Below are 21,820 nucleotides of genomic sequence, written 5' to 3'. Positions count from 1 at the left end.
GCACAAATCAGATTTGGCCCATGTACGTGTAAGCAGAAAAAAATCACATAGATTCCAATTTACTCAAATCAGATTCAGGCCTTGTTCATGTGTGGAAATGTATCTGATATGAATCGGATCTGTGTCCGCATGTCTGCAGTGTAAGCAGATAGATCGGATGTTCAATGTGAGTTGTGCACCATTAAAAACCGTAGCGAATTACATCAAATCTCAAGTTTTCATGTTTTCACAGACTTTAGCAGAGTCCTAAACCTTAAATCTCATACAAAAGGACTAACAAAGCTTTTGTATTGTTATGTAGTACAAGTATTTAAACATGATTAACAAGAGAGAGAGAGAGAGAGAGAGAGAGAGAGAGAGAGAGAGAGAGAGAGAGCGCCATATCCGCAACGTAACCAATATAAACTAATATAAAACTACTGCATACATCACGTGCATAAATCACACCATGGACATTACATTAATATGCTACTGGTCAAAAAGGCATAGATTAAAAGAAGATGCCCAAATAACTTTTCTGTCTTGAGCTATAGTAAAACAACTTTTCAAAAAGTATTAAAGAAAAAGAAACTCTGCGAACACATTAATTACAGGAATGGAGAAAAGATCGGTCCTTTATTATCAGCTGTTAGTCAGCGCCCACTCTTTTTTTCTGGTCATTCCACTTTTGCCGTGAGCCGTGTAAATGCAGACAATCAGATAAGGGTCACTTTTAAAAGATTATTAAAGCGGGCCATCCAAAAAAAAAAAAAAAAAAAAAAAATCAGATACAGTCACAAAATCGGAATTGACCATTAAGATGTGCAGTGTAAATGCAGCCATAATTGTGATCAAGTATATTAGCTGTAAGAAATTAGTCATTAAACCAATAAATAATCTCTATGTTAAATAGCCTTTGAAAAAAAAAAAAAAAAAAATATATATATATATATATATATATATATATATATATATATATATATATATATATATATATATATATATATATATTTTTTTTTTTTTTTTAATTTTAAGACTTGAATTTCCTAGGAGGGCTAATAATTCTGACTTCAACTATAGACTCTAACCTGCACATATCCATGATACACATACTCAAAAAACTCAATTAAGAGTAACTTTAGGCAGCTCACACAGAGTTTTCTAAAATGAAATCTGAAATGAAAGCAGTGCAACACTTCAAATCCACAGCTTTACATCTGTGAGTGTTAACAGTAAAGTAACACGCTCTATAATTCACCTTCAACCTGGTGCTGACTTCAATGTACCCACATTTGTTTGTCTGAAAATGTTCTAGGCGACTTGCTAGATGGAAACGACATTTATTATTTTGGGCAAGCTCCCGTTTTAAAGACTAAATGTAAAGAGAAACACAGCCGTTTCCAGCCGAGAGAGTCCTTGGTGAAATCACTTCACACTTTGAGAGAGGTGCTGACAGTAGGGATCAGGGCTGCGTAAGTTATTCCAGAGGTCTCAGCAGGATAGCAAACGATGTGACCTAAACAAGAAGCCGATAAGCCTGTGACATACAGGGAAACAATCCACGCTTTACCTCTGGCGATATATTCATCTGCACGAGCCGACAGCTTCATCAGGGGCCCCGGGGCCAGCAGAGGGGGTTGTGTGTTTCTGACACGCTCATCAGCAAGGCCCACACCGAATCTGATGATTTTTTCTACTGTTTAAAGAAAAGCTTTGTTAACATTCTATGCTATTATGTGCTAATAGCATAAAATCTGTATTTCCTTTAATCTGTATGCTATTATTGTCACATTTATAGACTTTGTTTTTGTTCATATTGCATTTAGATTAGATTTACTTCTGTTTCCTGCCATTACTTCAGTTATCTGACATCACATTTAGTTAATTAATACATGATTATTTAAGTTCCACTTTTTGAGTACCCCTCTCATGTGATGTTAATTGCATACACTGTGACAATTACGTATACAGTGTATTTTGGTAATTTTTTTGATAATGTTGTCAACTTAGACAATTTGAAAAAAAATATGCTCTTATAGCTGAAATATTAATTACTACATTGTTAATTATTTTATTAAATAAAAAAAAATACTTATTTTAATTTAATTTTATATATATCTGTATCATTTTTGTAAATTGTGTCTGTCTTTTATTAATGCAGTTCAGCTTTAGGGGTTTAGCAGATGTTTTACTACCTTGAATTTAACTACATTTAAGGATTTTTGTAATGCCTTTTGGGTTCTATCATACACCCGGCACAATAAGGCACAAGATGTATTTGCCACGATTTATTGCTGTTTTCAGACCAGCGTAACAGTAATTTTCACATTTTGCGTCACGTTGTTAGCCAGCACTCACTTTAGGGGATTTACATCTACCTTACTTTAAAAAGTAACAGTTCTTTTCCCCAGTGAGCTACAAACATAAATTAGGTATTATTTGACAGAGGGCACTTTGAGTCCTATTATTGTTCTACAGTTTACTTCATGCAAAAAAAAATATAAAAAGTTATACATTATGAAGTAATGAGAAAAACAAAAATGCACTGTGTTCAATATTTGTTTTCCCGTATCCAAACAAAGGAAAACATTAATGTAATGACCTAAAAATATATGCCTTGAAAGCCAAGTGCTTGTGAGTTTATATTTCAATTATGATGATTATAACATGCAAAATAAGATTTCTGTAAAAAGTTTTCTGAGACTTTATCTGTGTCCTTTTTTTCCTCATCACTATAAGCAGTTTCTCAAAAATGACCTTCTCAAACTAAAACAGTCTACATTCTAGTCTACATTCACAGTTCAGGCATCTTTGGAAAGAAGACACTTTGGGCTTTATTATCCATAATCTAGAGTTCATAATGCTCAAAACAATAAAGTTATAGATGCTTATGTAATGTAAAAGAAAATGCACCACACTAAACATTTTATTATTTTATAAACAAATTTATGAAATTAGTCCTGGAGCAATGCAGAAAAGTAAAGCCACACATATCCTGAGTATACTGTATGTTTTGAATTCAATGGAAATATTATACAAAATTAAATTTCTGGAATTTTTCTGAGACAATGTCTTGTGATTTTCTCCCTCTCCTTGTTTGTTAAGAAGTAGTCCTATGAACACATGTACTGAAGGTTTATAGCAACTTTTAGATTTAGTCTAACAACAATTTTAGTAATTTTACATACCACTTCTTCTTTCTAATTGTAAAATAATAGACAGAAAACCACCGTATAAGGGATTTATTTGGGCACAAAAGAACATTGTGTGAAATAAGTGAATACTGTATACTGTAGTAGGGTTGTCGCGATACCATTAATTCATGTCACGATTCTATACCAGTTGAAATATCGTGATACCAAGTAGTATTGCTATACTGTAATTCATAAATCAAATTTACAAAATAAAGAAAGATTTCAGACAGACTATTGTTTATTTATTATAATAGGCTTACTTGATTTTAATTAATAAATCCCTTATTATATAAAAAAAGTATATGCGCGTCTCTTCACCTAAAATGTATTTGTACCAACAAAAAATACATTAAAATAAAGATATTTAATTATACCAAATTAAATTCGCTACAAAAAGAGCATTTTTCCAACGAACGTAGGCTATATGAAGTTGTCAAAAATTGTTCCAATGTTTTCTGTTGCTATTTTGTTTAGTTTTTAACCTTCAGGCTTATCAGGTAATAATCCAAAATCATTCAAAGTTTTACTTTGTGAGTTGTTCTTTTTAAGAGATTGTCACGGTTGTTGAAGCTATTAAATCATATTGACATTTGACATGCATTTATAGTAAACATCGTTTTCCATATTGAGTCCTTGGAATTTCAGGTTCAATTTCAAGTGTCAGGAGCATAAAGAGAAAAGAATGTTTCTACAGGTGGTTTGTCAAGCCCACTCACCTGTGTAAAGTACAATTTGAAATGCACCTATGTTTCCAAAGACAAGGAGTTATTGTCAGGGTTCTGCCACTTTAGTCTTGTGAATTCTTGTTTTGGTGGCAGAATCTGGACACTGGCCCTGTCTTGTCCTGTTTTTGCATTGTGTGTCTTTGTGTGCACGTGCGCCATCGTGGGTGTGCGCAGGGTGTGTGCGCTCCCGCTTGATGTGGCCGTGTGGGCTCTGTGTGCCTCGGATGTGCACGCTCTTGTACTCGTGTTTGTGTTTTCGTCTGTCTGCAGCGTGGCGTTTCATTCCCAGCGTCTCAGTCCAGTTGGTTTCGGTTTTGGTCGACGCTGGGATGAAACATGCACGCTGTGTGTGTGAGTGCACGGTGAGTGCTTTCATTCATCGTGTACTCGTGTCTTGCGTTCAGTCTTCTGTTGGTGTTGTTTAGCACGTGGTGTATGTTTACATGCACCGCGTGCTTGTGTAGTCATGGAAATGCAGTTAATGAGCTCTCATTGGCTGCGTGTTCTAGTCTCGTTTTATGTGAGCGCATGGCTTTTGTTGTCTCTCTGTGTCATGCGCTCTCCCGTCTATTGTCTAGTCTCACCCTCCTTGTTAACCCATTATTAGTTAATTATGTTCATCTGTTTGTGTGTTAATTTATTCCTCCATATAATCCCCTCATGTCTGCCGTCCTGTGCCAGTTCGTCGTCAATATTTCTCTGTCTTGTTGTTTCCAGTCCTGCTTTGTCCTGCCAGCCCTATCAAGTTTGTGTTTGCCTTTTATTCATGTTTTACCCCTCGGGGTACTTTGTTTTTGCCTTTTTGTTTTATTTGTATTCTATAATAAATCCTTAATTATCTGCAATTGAGTCCTCGCTCCTTTTTCGCCTCACCCGACCGTGACAGTTATTAAGAAAGTCTCTATAGTGCAAATGTGCAAGCTGGTGCAAGTGTCAGAGAGATGAGAGGGTGTGTTTTCTAAATATTACTTTACAAACTGAATTTTAAAATAAATCATATAATATTAGTGAAATATATAAGAACAAATATATATAAATAAATAAAAAAAATAAATAAATATATCAACCCAGGCACATTTTGAAAACGTTCTACTACATACATTTCTGAAGTTAAAAATGTCCCAGGAGGAAGGTTTTTTTTTTGTTTGTTTTTTTCACAGTTTTTGTTTTCGCAAATCCACTAGAGGCCACTGTGTATGATTTTTCCCATCTCAAACTTTTTTGCGTGTAATTCGCACCTGCTGTTCTCACATAAATCCACCAGAGGCTGCTGTTGACTCAATGACTGACTGAATGACTGACTGACCGATCAATTGACTGACCCACCCCATCACCTTCCCTAAGCCCAACCGCCAGTGTTTTAAAAAATAATAATAATAAAAAAAGACCTAGCCTGATTTTTACCATGTTTTCAGATTTTACCATATTCTCACCCTATTTACTAGTATATTTAAATTTTTTTGGCTTCTTTTTTTGTCTTACCCGCTTTCTACAACCGTTCTTCTCTGGACTCGAACCCTTTCGTCGTGGTCAACTCCTCTCTGCTATCAAGTTCATCAATGTACATGGCAAGCTACTAGACAAACTGATAACAGTGAAAAAGCCCTTCATACAAAGGTAAGTGGTCAGCTTGTAAGCATGAAAAAGAAACAGCTTCATACTACCCCGCCACTTTCATTTCAAAGATAAAATGCAGCCATATGTACTTCAGGCTACATAACTCGTGATCTCCAGAAAAGTATATAGGGGGATGTTTTCAGAATGAATATATATTTCCAAAAAATAATTAAATAAATAGACAAAAAATATATATAAAATCTGCGAACATTTCTGCAGATTCTGTGTGGGCCTCCTCTAAGTAATCAACAAATAATTAACAAACATTCCACAGTTATGAAAGGAAACAAATGCCACATTTCAACTAATGCAAACACATCTGCCATCATCAGAAAAAACTGCACAATTTCTGACATTGCAAAAAGTGCAAGTAAACAGCATTACTGTTGCTTTCTTAAAGCCCCCACATGACATAACAGCCATGAGATTGGTGACCAGGGTCTTTATATCCACACTGACTTTACACACCTATTTAAAAAACAGCAGCCCTTCACACTAACTCTAACAGGAAGAGCCTGTAAAACGAAACAGCCGAGACCTACAGTATTTCATAATTAATAGTTAGCTGCGAGGGAAGGGGGCCTGCGGTGACGTAAAAAGGTCAACAATAAAACGTTAAAAAAATAGCCATCAATCTCTCATTTTACATAATTCAAGATAATTACGAACTGGATAAAATCAGAAGTGAGGCCCGGTAGCAGTGATTGCTTTCAATGTTGACGTCTCCCAAAAGTGTTGTGCTAGTGAATGTTTTGGTCAGTTCCTGCGGTGGTCTCTGGCTCGGCAGGAAGCCACACCTGCAAACCGTACAGTAAATGACTCCACTTTTGCTCTCATGGCCGTGGGTTTAAAAATTACAGAGGTCTGGGGGTTGTTAAGAATTGTGCAATAATAAAGGCTACAAATGCAATGGTTATAAATATAGGTAAATACAAAAAACAAACAATTAAATAACAAGCTGAGTTATCAAACTACTCACTAATAAATGGTTAGTTAAATTACCATTGAATAACTAAAAGAAAAACCCAAGCTAAATAACTAAAATACTAAATAAAATAACACACATTCATCTTGGATAGTGTATTTACGTGTCAGTGATGGAATGTTGCCAGATATTGTTAAGAAAAACAAACAAAAGCTTTTCAAACACTGCACCAAAATAAGTTCCAATATTTTGTTGTGCAAATAGGATAACTGATTGTTAGCACTGACATTCATTTATATTCTCACATTATTAACACCCGCATATTTTTATAACTATTAAGCAGTGTTTGGGAAAGTTACTTTCTATACTTACCATGTTTATTATTTTATTATAACACATGGGTTTTTGACTAAGAAAACTTTTGGTAATCTTGTTTTATCACTTCATAATTCAGAAAATACTGTGTGAACAGCCAGAAAGAAAAAAAAAAAAAACATTTTTAGGTATGTATTCATTTCTTTTTATATTAAAATGAAATGCTGCATACTGTATCAAGCAAATTATGTGTGAACATATTCCTATTTTTATTTTGATTTAATTTTTAATTAATATATCAAATATTTTGTACATGTGTATATATATATACACATGATTTGTCTGTTTTACAGTATACAGCATTTCATAAATATATATATATATATATATATATATATATATATATACATATATATATATATATATATATATATATATATATATACATATATATATATGTATATATATATATATATGTATATATATATATGTATATATATATATATATATATATATATATATATATATATATATATATATATATATATATATATATATATATACATATATATATATGTATATATATATATATATATATATATATATATATATATATATATATATGTATATATATATATATATATATATATATATATATATATATATATATATTTATGAAATGCTGTATACTGTAAAACAGACAAATCATGTAAGATGTGAAATATATGTATTGTAATTAAAAGGTTTAAAACAAATAGCTAAATTCTGACAAACTAAAAGTGTATTTCATTTTTATTTTATTTTACTGTAAACTATACTTTAAACTATATAATGTCAAAAAAAAACCTAAATCAATATGTGTGTGAAAAAGCTGTGTTTTTTACTGCAATCTCTCCTTAATCACCAGTACAAGATTTATGTCCTCAGGTTAACTCGTGGGAATGACTCAATAAAGCTGGAAGTTATTTGTTCTTTTTATAGTCAATTACTGCTCTGCGTTCAGAAAGGGTACAAAAACTTAACATTTAACACTCGCTTACAAAAAGCGATGCACCATTAATCAGGTTACCGCATCACAAACTGGACTATATTTAATCTAATTCATTATTTATGCTCAGTTTTATTAAAATTAAATTAGACACTGTTGGAGTGAAAGAGTTTCATGGCAAAAATTTGTATTTATATTTAAAAAAAAATTTCTATTACTATTTCTGTAAGGGTTGTTTGATATGTTTGTAAAATGGAAAAATTTTAAATAAATCATAAATAATAAATAAATGAATGAAAATTAAAATAGAAAAAGAGAAAATATTGACAACAGCTGTTAATGATATTATTTAGCTTCAGCTCTCATTAGCTTTACTAAGGAGAACAAAACTGTCTGTATTTCTGACATTATTTCCTAAAATATTTCATAAATCATTTGTAAAATTATTTCCTCTAAATAAAGTCACATAAAGTTTGGACAGAATGACAATATTAGAGCTATTTTCATGTTCATGCTCGAATACAGAACATACTCACAGTCAATTTAATAGACAGAATATTAAACTTTTAATTCACTAATTTATTTACATTTTTTAAAGATTGAAATTATTGTGGATATATTTTATCAGTATTTCTGAATAAGCATGACCTTAAGACTACTGAAAAACATATGTTGATATTTCTGTTATTGAAAACTGGCAAATTTATTAAATAAAAAAAACATATTACAAGTTTGATTTTTTGCTGTCATAAAAATTCAGTTTCTCTTGTGTACTTTGTACTTCACTTACTTTTGTTTTTCATTTCTGGTGTCATTCATTTATTTTCTTTTGGCTTATTCTCTTATTTTTCAGGGGTCGCCACAGCAAAATGAAACACCAACTCTTTCAGCATATGTTTTACGCAGAGGATGCGTTTCCAGTACTGGGAAACACCCATACACTCTCGCATTCACACACACATTCATACACTATGCCAATCATGTTTATCTAATTCACTTAGCACTTGTCTTTGGACTGTAAACTGTAGCACCCAAAGGAAACCCACATGAACACAGGGAGAACATGCAAACTTACAGAAATGCCAACTGGCCCAGCTGGGATGTGGTACCATGCTGCTTGTTTCTGGTGTTTTGAATGTAAATCATAGTTGCATGCCTCCATCATACTGTACTACCATTATTATACTTTTTTTTCGTTGTTATTAAATTAAATAAACAATAATATAATATGGTCCCACTTTATTTTAAGTTTTTTTACTAAAAAAATAATATGATTTTTAGCTCAATAAACTCCTAATTTACTGTTTATTAATAACTATTAATGTACTGTAGTAGTTAGCTTTAGATATTGGGAAGGATTAGAGAATAAGATCAGAAAAAAAAAGGATTTTATCAGTACTAATAAATAGCATTAGTAACAATTCCAGGTAACAAGCCACTAGTTAACACTGAGAATTGGTACTTAAACTAAAATTCAAAAATCAAAAATTGGGAAACAAATTTACAGGGGGCTGATGATTTTGGGGGGGGGGCTAATAATCCTGAATTCAACTGTATGTATACACACATTTTTCCCCTTTTTTGGCTTTTTTAAAAATGGAATGGATTACAGTCACAATAATGTGTTACGATAAAATTTAGCTATTTTACATATTGTCAGAAAAGTAGCTAATTCGTATGATTCATATGATTTCATTCATATGAAAACTTTTTTTTTGCAGGCTCCCAAACAAATCCTACCCCTAACTCTCATTGGAGATGATCAAATTATACCAAAATGTGCGAATGAGATCATACAAATAATAAGAATTAGCCACATAGTCAAAAAGTTACAAATTGTGTGATATTGCATTGGTCTAACAAAAACAGGATCACTGCAAATACATAACAGTCAATACATAAATGTTTTACTTTCTACTTGTACTGTATGTGTACCCTATGTATTTTTAGCATGCAAATGGGAGGCATGGTGGCTCAGTGGTTAGCACTGTCGCCTCACAGCAAGAAGGCCAGTTGACATTTCTTCAGTGTATGAGTGTGTGTGAATGAGAGTTTGAGTGTTACCCAATATTGTTTCGCAGTTGGAAATGCATCCACTGTGTAAAACATATGCTGGAATAGTTGGCGGTTCAATCTGCTGTGGCAACCTCTAATAAATCAGAGACTAAGACAAAGGAAAATGAATGAATGAATGTACATTATGTCCTATAAAATGGGTTTAAAATATATAATATGTAAAACGTTACCATTTATAGGCTACTGCAATAAAGAATGCACCAGTTTTATGTTACTCAAGATGACATATCTGTGTCAATCAGAGAGTTCATTGGCTTAAAACCTGTGCCTTTGGCTTTCCTTGCAGATTAAAACAAGTGAGTTACTATAGTTAAATCGCTTTGTAAAAAAACCCCAGGTTTCAGAGCACATATGAAGCTGAAACCCCAGCCAGTGCGTTCAAAACCTGTGTGCATCCATCTTAATCATTCACTGCATTAAAGGCCAAAAAGTGTTTGTAACACTCAGTTCATAAAGCCAGCAGAAGCTCAGCTAATTCATCGATGCACTCAAGAATGAGGAGGCAGAGAACAGCGATGGGGCTGGAGGGATGTGGTCTGTGTTGAGATGTCAGGATCATAATGGCCAGCTGAGTCATAGGTTATAAAAAGCTGTCATTAGGGATTTCAACCCACTGCAACTCATGACAGTGGAGTAGTGAATTATTTATTAAGGTGGAAACTTAAGTGGCCTTAACTCAAGGCAGCCTGCTTTTCTCGGTTTTCTTTTTTTTCCCTCCTTCAGGGTTGTTTAAACCGCTTTGCCAATGATTGTCATTCACGCAAGTTTTAATAGGGGTGATTTATTAGCATGACGTTCATTGTTATTTCTTTGCTGCCAGCTAATTTTGTTACATAAAATAATAAATTAATACATTTTTAAAAGTTGCCTTAACATGCTTAACATTGAGAGATGCGCATAAAATCCCAGTTTGTGGACGTTAAATCAGGTTTATTATGCACATTAACATAACGGATATCCATACAGCATGGATATTACCCTGTATCCTGTCACATTTGCTTTTCAAAAACAGTGCAAAATTAAACGCGCAATATTTGTTTGTGTGTGTGTGTGTGTGTGTGTGTGACCTTTGTAACAACCTTGTATGTGACTCATCGTTGCAGAAAGGCTTGAATTAAAACAACAAAAATGTCAAATAACCATTGGGACAGTTCTTACTGTAGTATTTCTCACAAATGTTACGTGAGATCTGCTTCCTTTATGTCTGTCACTGTGCTGTTTATCTGATGCAGCCGAGGCAGAAAATGTGGCAGACTCTGACAGGTATGTGGGAACAGTGGGCGGGGGGAACGAGCATTAAAGGCACAGGCAACAAAGCAGCTTCTTTGTGTTCAAAGCAGAAAATTCCAATATTCTGAATAGTAGAAGTAAATGTTTTGATCTGAAACTTTGCTGCAAATTCTGGGGACAAAAAAAAAAACTTATCTTAAGTCCTAAAAAAGGGGTAAAATAATTACACTATATTGTACAGGATTTTTTTAATGTTTTAAGGCAGTTTAATGTAAATTCTTAAATTAATTTGATTTAACTTAAGGCAGAAACTCGTGTTTTACAGTGATTAAAGTTTGCTTTTTTCTTAATTTTTTTTCCAAATGAAACTATTTCTGGTTTTGTATAATTAGCTATGGAATATTTGTGGTTTGGTTGTGGTTCATGGTTCCTAGCAACTGATTTTACTATTTATTTGTGACCAACAAGTTTGCCACAGTGTAGAGCAACAATAATTTCTCATCCAATTTTTTTTTTCCATTTCTGTGCTGTGCTGGTTGGTCAGTATGGTATTTGCCCCACCCCTCTCCCATTGTGATTGGATGTCTGCTAATTCAAATACTTAATTGATATGAGTTTGATGTTTTACACAAATCACACAATGTAATATAAATGCTGCCATTTTTAGCCCAAGACTCTCACTGAAACCAATTGAAAAAAATAATTGGCTTAATTTAGGTCTTTTTTTTACCAAGAACAATAGCTACAAAAAATAGCTCTAACTATAACTATATTGTCATTCATACTTAACAGTTTAGCAATATCAAAAGTGCTCAATGTAGTTTTGTCATCGCCACTTTAAGCAATTAAAAAGTGTATTCTGACTGACTGTAATATGAACACACAATGTCTATAGTAGTCCAACAGACAAAAGTAACATGAAATCATTCTTATCTTTGGCTTAGACCCTTATTCAATGGTCATCATAGTGAAATGAACCACCACCTATCCCGGCATATGTTTTATGGATACCCTTCCGGCAGCGACACAGTACTAGAAAACACCCATAAAAAGCCACTCATTTAGACACTCATACACTTAGGACAACTTGCTGCCCAGTAACATCAATTTCAATGTTATTCAAAATCAAGAATTGATATTAAAACTACTGTAGGCTAAATTGGACAAAAAATAAATATGAATAAACAATAAATTTAAAAACACAATATAGTTTCAAAAGACACATTCATTTAATATTCTAGCTCAGTTTAACCCATGCCAATAAAGTATTACCACAATATTCAAGAATCACTTTCCAATAATATACGAGAATACCGTCTATACTTCATGAAATACAAGGCTTCCAGATAAACTCAACTGAGAACATTACATCTCCACACACAGAATACTTTCCGTTGACAGAGCCCACAAAATAACTCAACTTTTCACTCTAAATCAATTTCACATTGCTTTCATTGGGTTCTGATTGCCAGTTCCACACATATCAGTCAAGGCATCCGCTCTTTGTTTTGTCCGTAGTGTATGAAAATGGTTAAAAATCCCATGGGTCAGTGAAAATGATCTGTTCATTCCAGTTGCCTGTTTTAAGTCAGTCAAAACATTCCAGACTTCAAAAGGCAGCTTTGCCTTCTTAGGCCATTTCTGTGTCCCCTACTCAATGGCCCAGGAGGGCTTGGTTATTTGGATAAATTAATTTCTGGAGTCTGCCTGCTATTGCGAAAGCACAGCATGTCTGACAGCAAATTAGTCTCACTGAAATAACAGAGACTTTAAGACTGAAAGAAAACACCACAGAAGGAAGGTGGTACGGACAATACTGCGGCTTGAGATATAACACCATATTGAAATGTACATCTGACGTTGGGAATGTGTTTTTTCCTCACCGACCGTTATAATAGGAGTTTGAAGCAATTATAGTCGATCACATGGGTGTTAGGATAAAAACAGGACATGTAATGGATATCAGGTTTCTCTTGCTTTGTGCAAATTCTCTGACCTCACTTTCAAAACATGATTTAAAAAACATTCAGTTGCTACAAACATCTCACAGCTACATGCTGTAAGACAGAAGCAATCAAACATTGGCAAAAAAAGATGCTTGACTAATTTGAGATAATCATTTAGTTTATATATATATATATATATATATATATATATATATATATATATATATATATATATATATATATATATATATATATATATACACATATTGTAGCGAGCGATTACATGCCACGTCGCCCTGGTCGCTAATTTCACCCAGCTGGACCATCATCAAGCCAGGATCGCTCACAGCTGGACGGCATCAAGCGGAGAGACATATAAGCCCAACCTACGCCAGGAGAAGATGAGCTTCATTCCTTCTATGACTCCCTGTGCTAATGCTTGTCTCTCTGTCTCTCCATAGCGGACTCCAGCTCGTGACGATCCTTCACCCGACTACTCACTGTCCTTCACCTACTTCCCGGAGCACCAGAGCACCTCACCTTAAAGAAGAGCACCTTTTACACATCGCACAATTTGTAAATAAAGCACCCCTCCGGGGACTTGTCTGTAAACTCATCCTGTTGTGCCGCTGTTTTCCCTCTGCCTCGCTACAACTGGTGGAGAATGCGCGTTTTTTTCAGAGGGAAAAAATTCAGCACTTACCAGTAAGAAGAAGTAACCACTGAATTTTTCCTGTTTTTCTTCTGTTTACAGACAGGCATCCGCTCTCTCTCTCTCTCACTCACGCTCTCTTACTCGGCTGTCATCCCCTCCTGAGTCATGTCGATCGAAGAGGTAGTACGCCATCTAGCGGAAATCTCAAGAAGACAACAAGTGATAACTGAACAACTCACCGCCAGACAAGACCGTATGGAACAACAGCTCCGCCAAGCGGCCGGTTCCAGCCAGTTTTCTGAGGTGAGCGCCCATAGATTTATCACAAAACTCAGCGACCTGGACGATATTGATGCTTACCTGCACACCTTTGAGGTAATCGCGGAAAGAGAGAGATGGCCGAAGGAAAGTTGGGCGAGGATGTTGGCACCATTCCTGACTGGAGAAGCTCAAAGAGCTTATTTCGCATTAGAGACACCGAAAAACGACGACTAAAGCATTGAAAAAGGAGATACTCGCCAGAATGGGACTCTCCAACATAAGCGCAGCACAACAATTTTCTCAGTGGTCATATGATGAAAAACAGCCGGTTCGGACCCAAGCAGCCAACTTATCCAGATTGGGAAGATTATGGTTACTGGGAGGAGATCCAACCGCAGTCCAGGTCGCTGAGAAGGTGGTCATTGAAAAGATGATGAGGGCGCTACCCAGACGGCTCCGCACACTTACCAGCATGAGGAACCCCGACTCGCTGGCCGCTTTGGTGGAGGCGGTGGAGCTGGCAGAAGCTCACGTGGCCCGGGAGACTGGGGAGAGAGCGGCTCTGCCACCCCGGAGGGTAAATGCGCCATGGCGACCGGTGGAGGGCACAGCAAGACCAGGCAGCAGACCGGCGGTCCCCAGCCCAGTCGACGAGCCGATGCCCACAGAGCCTACATCACACTCGACCCCGGCCTGGACGGCAGGGTGCGTGGTACATCGCAACGTCCCTCCCGAAGCTCCCACCCGTAAAGTATGCCTAGACGGGAAAACACAAACGGCCACATTGGATACAGGAAGTGCAATAACCCTGGTTCATCCAAAAACATTAAAATTTCATCAAGAAGGAAAAAGCCGAATCCCGATTACATGCGTACACGGTGATACCCGCCACGTACCCTCCCAAAAAGTCACCATAGCGACGAAGTCGGGAAGCTGGCGCATCGAAGTAGGAGTGGTTCCAGATCTTCCAGTACCCCTTCTTCTGGGCAGAGATTGGCCGGGGTTCGATGATCTCCTCACCCACCATCAGGCACGATCGGCTCGTTCGAAGAAGAACAGCAAGGGACGGGCTCAACGGGACCGCCAACCAGCGCTGATGGCCACCAAGAGCGACAGAGGGGGTGAGTCATCATCGGCTAACCTGTACTATGATCTTTTCCAACAGATTACCGCAGGTGGCGACTTCGGAAGAGCACAGCGTGAAGACGAAACGTTGAAGCACTGCTGGCCACAAGTCCGGATCATAGACGGTAACGAACGGTTTCCCAGCCCTCACCCCCTCCCACATTTTATTGTACAAAATGGTCTGCTGTACTGTGTCGCAGAGAGGCGGGGGGAAACGAAGACGCTATTGGTCGTCCCGAGGACCAAAAGGGAGACGGTTCTGGAACTGGCACATACTCACCCGATGGCAGGACATCTAGGAGCAGCCAACACGATCAAAAGGATCAGAGATCGTTTCCACTGGCCCGGGTTGGATGGAGAAGTCAAGAGGTATTGTCAGGCATGTGACATCTGCCAAAGAACGTCTCCCCAACGATCACCCCCCAGCCCTCTGATACCATTACCCATCATTGAGGTGCCCTTCAACCGCATTGGCATGGACTTGATAGGGCCTTTGCCGAAGGAATACCAGCAGAGATACTGACCGACCAGGGCACCTCATTCATGTCCCGGCTGATGGCAGACCTCTGCCGCCTCCTAAAGGTAAAGCAAATAAAAACTTCTGTTTATCATCCGCAGACTGATGGCTTAGTGGAGCGCTTCAATAAGACGCTGAAGCAGATGCTCCGCAGGGTGGTGGCAGAGGATGGGCGCGACTGGGACCTCATGATCCCGTACGTGCTTTTCGGGATTAGAGAAGTTCCCCAAGGATCTACAGGCTTCACACCCTTTGAATTGCTGTTCGGCCGCCAACCACGAGGGCTATTGGACGTGGCTCGTCAAGCTAGGGAGCAAGAGCCATCCTGATACCTACCACCACCTCGAAGTTTTTGGCCTCTTGGAAGGGGCCATATACAGTGGTAGAAAGGGTAGGGCCGGTAAACTATCGAGTCCGTCAGCCGGGACGAAGAAGAGAAGAACAACTTTACCACATCAACTTGATGAAGAAATGGGTTGCAGCTCCAGGTCATCTAGTTGCCTTCTCAGAAGAAACTTCTCCCGTTGTCCATATAGGTGAGCAACTCTCACCGAATCAGAAGGCGGAGCTGCAAGCCTTGGTCGGTCAGTTCAGGGATGTGTTCTCAGAGAAACCGGGCCGAACCACCATCATCCAGCACGACATCATCACCCCACCTGGCACCATCATCCGGCAGAGGCCTTATCGAGTACCAGAAGCTCGCCGGCTGGCTATCAACGAGGAGATCCAAAAGATGAGGAAATTGGGAATCATCGAACCATCTCGTAGCCCGTGGTCCAGCCCCATAGTGATGGTCCCCAAACCCGACGGCACCCTCCGTTTCTGCAATGACTTCAGGAAGCTGAATGAAATCTCCAAATTCGACGGGTACCCCATGCCTCGGGTGGACGAGCTGCTGGATCAGCTGGGTGGAGCCCGATTCATATCCACGATCGACCTCACCAAAGGCTACTGGCAATTACCACTAAGTGAAAGCGCCAAGGAGAAAACCGCCTTCTCCACTCCCGGTGGGCACTGGCAATACCAGGTTCTTCCCTTCGGGCTCCACGGGGCTCCAGCAACATTCCAGCGAATGATGGATATCCTGCTGAGACCCCACCAGCTGTATGCAGCAGCATACCTCGACGACCTTATCGTCCACTCCGAGTCATGGGAAGAACATCTATCCCGGTTACGGAGGGTGCTCCTTGATCTTCGTAGGGCTGGGCTCACAGCTAATCCCAAGAAATGCCACCTGGGTCTAGCAGAAGCCAAATACCTCGGTTTCCACATCGGTAGAGGTCTCATACAGCCACAACAGAACAAGATCAGAGCACTACAAGAAACTCCACAACCCACCACAAAGACCCAGGTACGTGCATTTCTGGGGTTAGCGGGCTACTATAGATGTTTCATTCCCAATTTCTCATCCATAGCCAGCCCTTTGACAGACCTGACCAGAAAGGGGCAGCCAGAGAGGATAAAATGGAACAGAGAAGCAGATGGCGCGTTCCAAGCCCTGAAGACGGCACTGACATCCTCACCGGTACTGCACGCACCTGACTTTGGCTGCCCCTTCATTCTTCAGACAGACGCTTCCGACTCGGGCCTGGGCGCGGTCCTCTCCCAGGTCCACGGCGATGAAGAACATCCCATCATGTACGTGAGTCGGAAGCTTACCCCTGCAGAGACCCGGTACGCCATGGTAGAGAAAGAGGCCCTGGCGATCAAGTGGGCAATCCTGGAGCTCAGGTATTATCTCCTTGGCAGAAGATTCACCCTGGTGACCGACCACGCTCCACTTCAATGGATGTCAACAGCGAAAAATAACAACGCTCGAGTCACCAGATGGTTCCTGTCGCTCCAGGATTATAACTTCACAGTGCAACATCGAGCCGGGGCCTCCCACGGAAACGCCGACGGGCTCTCAAGGCTATGGTCAGGATGGGCAGGTCTGTCAAACCATTCTACCCCCCCTCTCAATACTCTACCTTTTCTCCGCAGGACACCCAGGACCAGGACGACGCTAAGGGGGGGGGGGGGGGAATGTAGCGAGCGATTACATGCCACGTCGCCCTGGTCGCTAATTTCACCCAGCTGGACCATCATCAAGCCAGGATCGCTCACAGCTGGACGGCATCAAGCGGAGAGACATATAAGCCCAACCTACGCCAGGAGAAGATGAGCTTCATTCCTTCTATGACTCCCTGTGCTAATGCTTGTCTCTCTGTCTCTCCATAGCGGACTCCAGCTCGTGACGATCCTTCACCCGACTACTCACTGTCCTTCACCTACTTCCCGGAGCACCAGAGCACCTCACCTTAAAGAAGAGCACCTTTTACACATCGCACAATTTGTAAATAAAGCACCCCTCCGGGGACTTGTCTGTAAACTCATCCTGTTGTGCCGCTGTTTTCCCTCTGCCTCGCTACAATATATATATATATATATATATATATAAACTAAATGATTATATATCATAAATATATAAATAAAACTTTAATTTTATTTTTAAAACCATCTAATTAAAGAAAGGTCTATTCTGAGAGATATTTTCAGTTTCGAAATATCAGCTTAAAGCCAATTTAAGGGGTTGTGAAAATGCTGTAAATATAATCATCATTTTTGTTATTATTATCTGTTGCTTTGAATCAGGGGTGCCCAAACTTTTTCTTATAAAGGGCCAAAAACCAAACTTGATTGAGGTATGTGGGCCGAATATTTACCAAACTGAATATATCACATCATATAGCATTAAATTTGCCATGGGGTATGTCCTATGAAGTAAAAATTTTAACTTTTTATATTAAACGTATTATTACAGTAAAAACAATCTCATTTATAGCACAATGGAGTTCTGCTGAAAACACTAGATGATCTGCGCCTACCTACAGTATGCCTTGCTCTCCGATGTCTTGTACATCGATTTTTGTCAAGTGACATGTTTTAAAATCCTGATTCATTCACATTTAATTTAAACACGTAATTTCAGTAGATTTTTTTACCTCAGCAATAAAACAGTGAAACAAAGGGTTATGTTCAAATCGAAATAACAATCTCTCTCAAAGGCATTCGCCCCAACCTCATACCTATCAGTCTTCCTCTCTTTTCAGATGGGATGGTGGGCCAAATCAAAGGTTACTGTGGGCCAACTTTGGCCCCTGGGCCCTAATTTGGTCATCTATGCTTTAAATTCTTTTAAAATACCAAAACTGAGTTAGTTCTGAGAGGCCGTCAGTATTTTATCATTGCCCAGATGGAAAAATGTAGTAAAAGTTATTCTGATGATACAGTACTTGTGATTTGGTATCTTCTATTACAACATCTATTATTTAACATTGTTTTACTTTAGGCCTCATCATTATTGTCTAGACTAGAGATATGTGTTTTACATCATGGTTCTTCATAAGGCATGCTCACATAAGAGATGGCATATGGTTTCCTTAATGTTTAGTTATCAATGGTATTGTCAGTGTGAAAATTGTCAGATTTTTCATTAGGGATGGACTGATATGGAACTTTGGGCCAATACTGATCATAATATATAGGCTGATAAATATACGAAAATAATGATTAATTTGTTTGAGAGGACAACTTATTTGGTCCCACTTTATATTAGGTGGCCTTAACTAACATGTACTTAAACTAATTATTTGTTACTATGTACTTATTGGGTAAATACAAGTTTTTCAGTGTACATATGACTGATAAAATACCTGCATGTAATTAAATCTGTAATTAATTTCTGTAATTACACAGTTGACCATCACTTATACCTACCATTAAATCTATCCATGGTTTCTACTGCATTCATTTTTCAATGGTGGGGCGCCACATCAAAACAAATTCCTGTCATAGCTACTTTACAGCATCTCATTCAAAACCTTCAGTTGTTGTGGTTTTCTTTTCTTTTTTATAGCATGTTATAATTGCACCAAAACATATTAAAATGTAAGTGAATTATAGCATAGAAAACTTTTTTGTAATCGTAGTAATGCTGTGCGTTATTTGTTTAACCCTTTAAGGTTACATGCTGACTAACTGACGGGGCTGTGCAATGCGTGATGCCAGCAAACATGACGTAACTTTCAGTTATGATGAACACACTTTGTAACATAGGCTCATTCTAATAACATAGCTTTATTTACATTTATGGAGATTGAAAATTATGTAGCCAGAAGTATGTATGGCTGTATTCCATCCTTAAAACAAACACTATGATTTGAGTGGAGTCTTTATTTCTTCATGGAACATGCACTCTTGTTATCTGGCTTTCCCCTCTCTATCGCATATGTGGAGGGGGAAAACCCTCAGGAGGGAGGCCTGAGAGGTAACAAGCAGAAAAATCTGTTTTTGGGGCCTGCTGCTCAACCTATGGGGAGGAGATGAAGAGCCAAACTAAGGCTACGGGCTTATCCTCGTCGGGCTGTTCCAAGACCTGCTTTTTCTAAGCTGCTGGAGAAACTCCTCGAACTATGTGACCCCCCCAGTGTTGGTTCCATCTCCAGAGCGTGCGTCTGTGTTGGCTCCAGCCCCAGTACATGCTCCTCTGACTTCAACTATCGCCCCTCCTCTCACTCGGGAGACCAGATGGAGGTCCTGCCCTGCCAGCCCCAGCCCGTCTCCGTGCCCTGCCGGCCCCAGCCCTGCTCCTTGCCCCGCCAGCCCGGCTCCTCGCCTTACCAACGCCACCCAGACGTCTTGCCCAGCTCCAGTCCAGCTGCCTCCAGCCCAGCCGCTCCAGTCCAGCTGCCTCCAGAACCGCCGGCTCCTGTCCAGCTGCCTCCAGCCCCACCGGCTCCCATCCAGCTCCCTCCAGCCCTGCCGGCTCCCGTCCAGCTGCCTCCAGCCCCGCCGGCTCCTGTCCATTTGCCTCCAACCCCGCCGGTTCCTGTCCACCTGCCTCCAGCTCTGCCGATTCCAGTCCAGTTGTCTCTCATCCAGCTGGCTCCCCACAGACCTCCTGCCTTGTGTCTCCTGCTGGATTGTCCCTGGGTCATCTCTCCCACTCCTCCCTGGTGTGCCTCTCCACCACTCGGGACGGACCCTTCGGCTACACTCTGGTTCCCTGCCGGGCCCCTGACCTGCTGAACCCACCCTGGACCTTCCCTCCTGATCCACCCTGGTCTGACCCTCCTATCCCTCCCCTTGCTCCTCCTCCTCTCCACCCCCTCCTCCCCCCACGGGACTATTTTGGGAGCATCTGGGGTAATGTCATGACTGTCTGAGACCACCAGATAGCTGTAGATCGCTAGTGAACTCTGGTGGCAAACTACAGTTGTTCTAAGACTACAAGTCCATACATTCTCTTGTGCACACACCCGGATCCCACTTACACTGATTGCATCACAGCTGTCTCCGTTCCTGTTTTGATTTCATGGACTATTTATTCACTCTGCTTCGTCGTTCTTCTTCCTAGTCTAGTAAGTCTTGTTAAAGTTGGTTTGTTGTTCCTGAGCTTTGTTCTTTGTATCTGCCATAGTTCCTTGGTTTTTTTTTGTTTTGTTTTTTGTTTGTTACTTTGTTACTTTGATTTTTGGATGTCTAGTTTTTCTGTTTACTGCACAATTTCATTAAAAAACTGCACTTGAATCTAACACCTTTTGTCTTCGTCCCTTAACAAATCGTGACAAGTCTCTGGTGAAGTCGCAAAAACAAAAGCTTCAAAAAAAAAAAAAAAAGTACCTACTGGGATGTATTTGGCACTCTCCAGAAATGTATATAGCAACAAGTTTTTGGAATGAGCCTGGGTTAACAGTTTCCATATTTATAATTTATTTTTAGATATTTGTTCTATGATCTAAGACAGGCATGTCCAGACCAGTCCTGGAGGGCTGGTGTCGTGCAAAGTTTAGTTCAAACCCCAATCACACACACCTGGACTAGCTAATCATGCTCTTAAGAGCCATTCTATAAACATCCTTTTTTGTTTAAGCAAGTTGGAGCTAAAATCTGCAGGATACGGGCCCTCCAGGATTGACTTTGGACACCCCTGGTCTAAGGTCTATGGTTCTGCATACAATTAATTTATCTTGCTGGAGTTTATGGTGGTTTCACTTCAAAATGCATCAATGCCATTATGTAGGTTTATTGGAGAAACTTGTAAATATTTGTAGCAAATCTAATAATTGATGGATACATTTTCGTTATATAAATACACTAAATTGCACATGATCAGCATTTATTTGAGAGAGCACAAGAAAATCTGTGCTTGAGCAGCATATATTTGAGGGTGTGCAAGAAGTCTTGTGCACTAACAGAGAAAATTGGCATGTAAGCAAAGAGATT

At 39.0% G+C, this 21,820-nt stretch overlaps 1 protein-coding gene across 18 annotated transcripts in view; it reads right to left on the bottom strand.

Moving 5' to 3' along the window:
* The window catches only part of eya1 (EYA transcriptional coactivator and phosphatase 1), a 272,169-nt gene that overhangs the window by 160,365 nt on the left and 89,984 nt on the right, over nucleotides 1–21,820 (bottom strand). For 6 of the 18 annotated variants that reach the window (XM_087308133.1, XM_087308138.1, XM_087308135.1 and 3 more), the window contains one exon: nucleotides 1,550–1,675. The exons of the other annotated variants lie outside the window; for them this stretch is intronic. In XM_087308133.1, coding sequence (XP_087164259.1) covers nucleotides 1,550–1,567 — 18 coding nt within the window. In that variant the 5' untranslated portion in view covers nucleotides 1,568–1,675. The remainder of the gene's footprint in view (nucleotides 1–1,549; nucleotides 1,676–21,820) is intronic. 18 annotated transcript variants of the gene reach the window in all.

Source organism: Danio rerio, chromosome 24 (assembly GCF_052040795.2).
Source record: "Danio rerio strain M-AB ecotype USA chromosome 24, GRCz13ab, whole genome shotgun sequence".
Taxonomy (NCBI): Eukaryota; Metazoa; Chordata; class Actinopteri; order Cypriniformes; family Danionidae; genus Danio; species Danio rerio.
The sequence above is the reverse complement of the archived record's forward strand: the minus strand, read 5'-3'. Positions and strand labels throughout refer to the sequence as shown.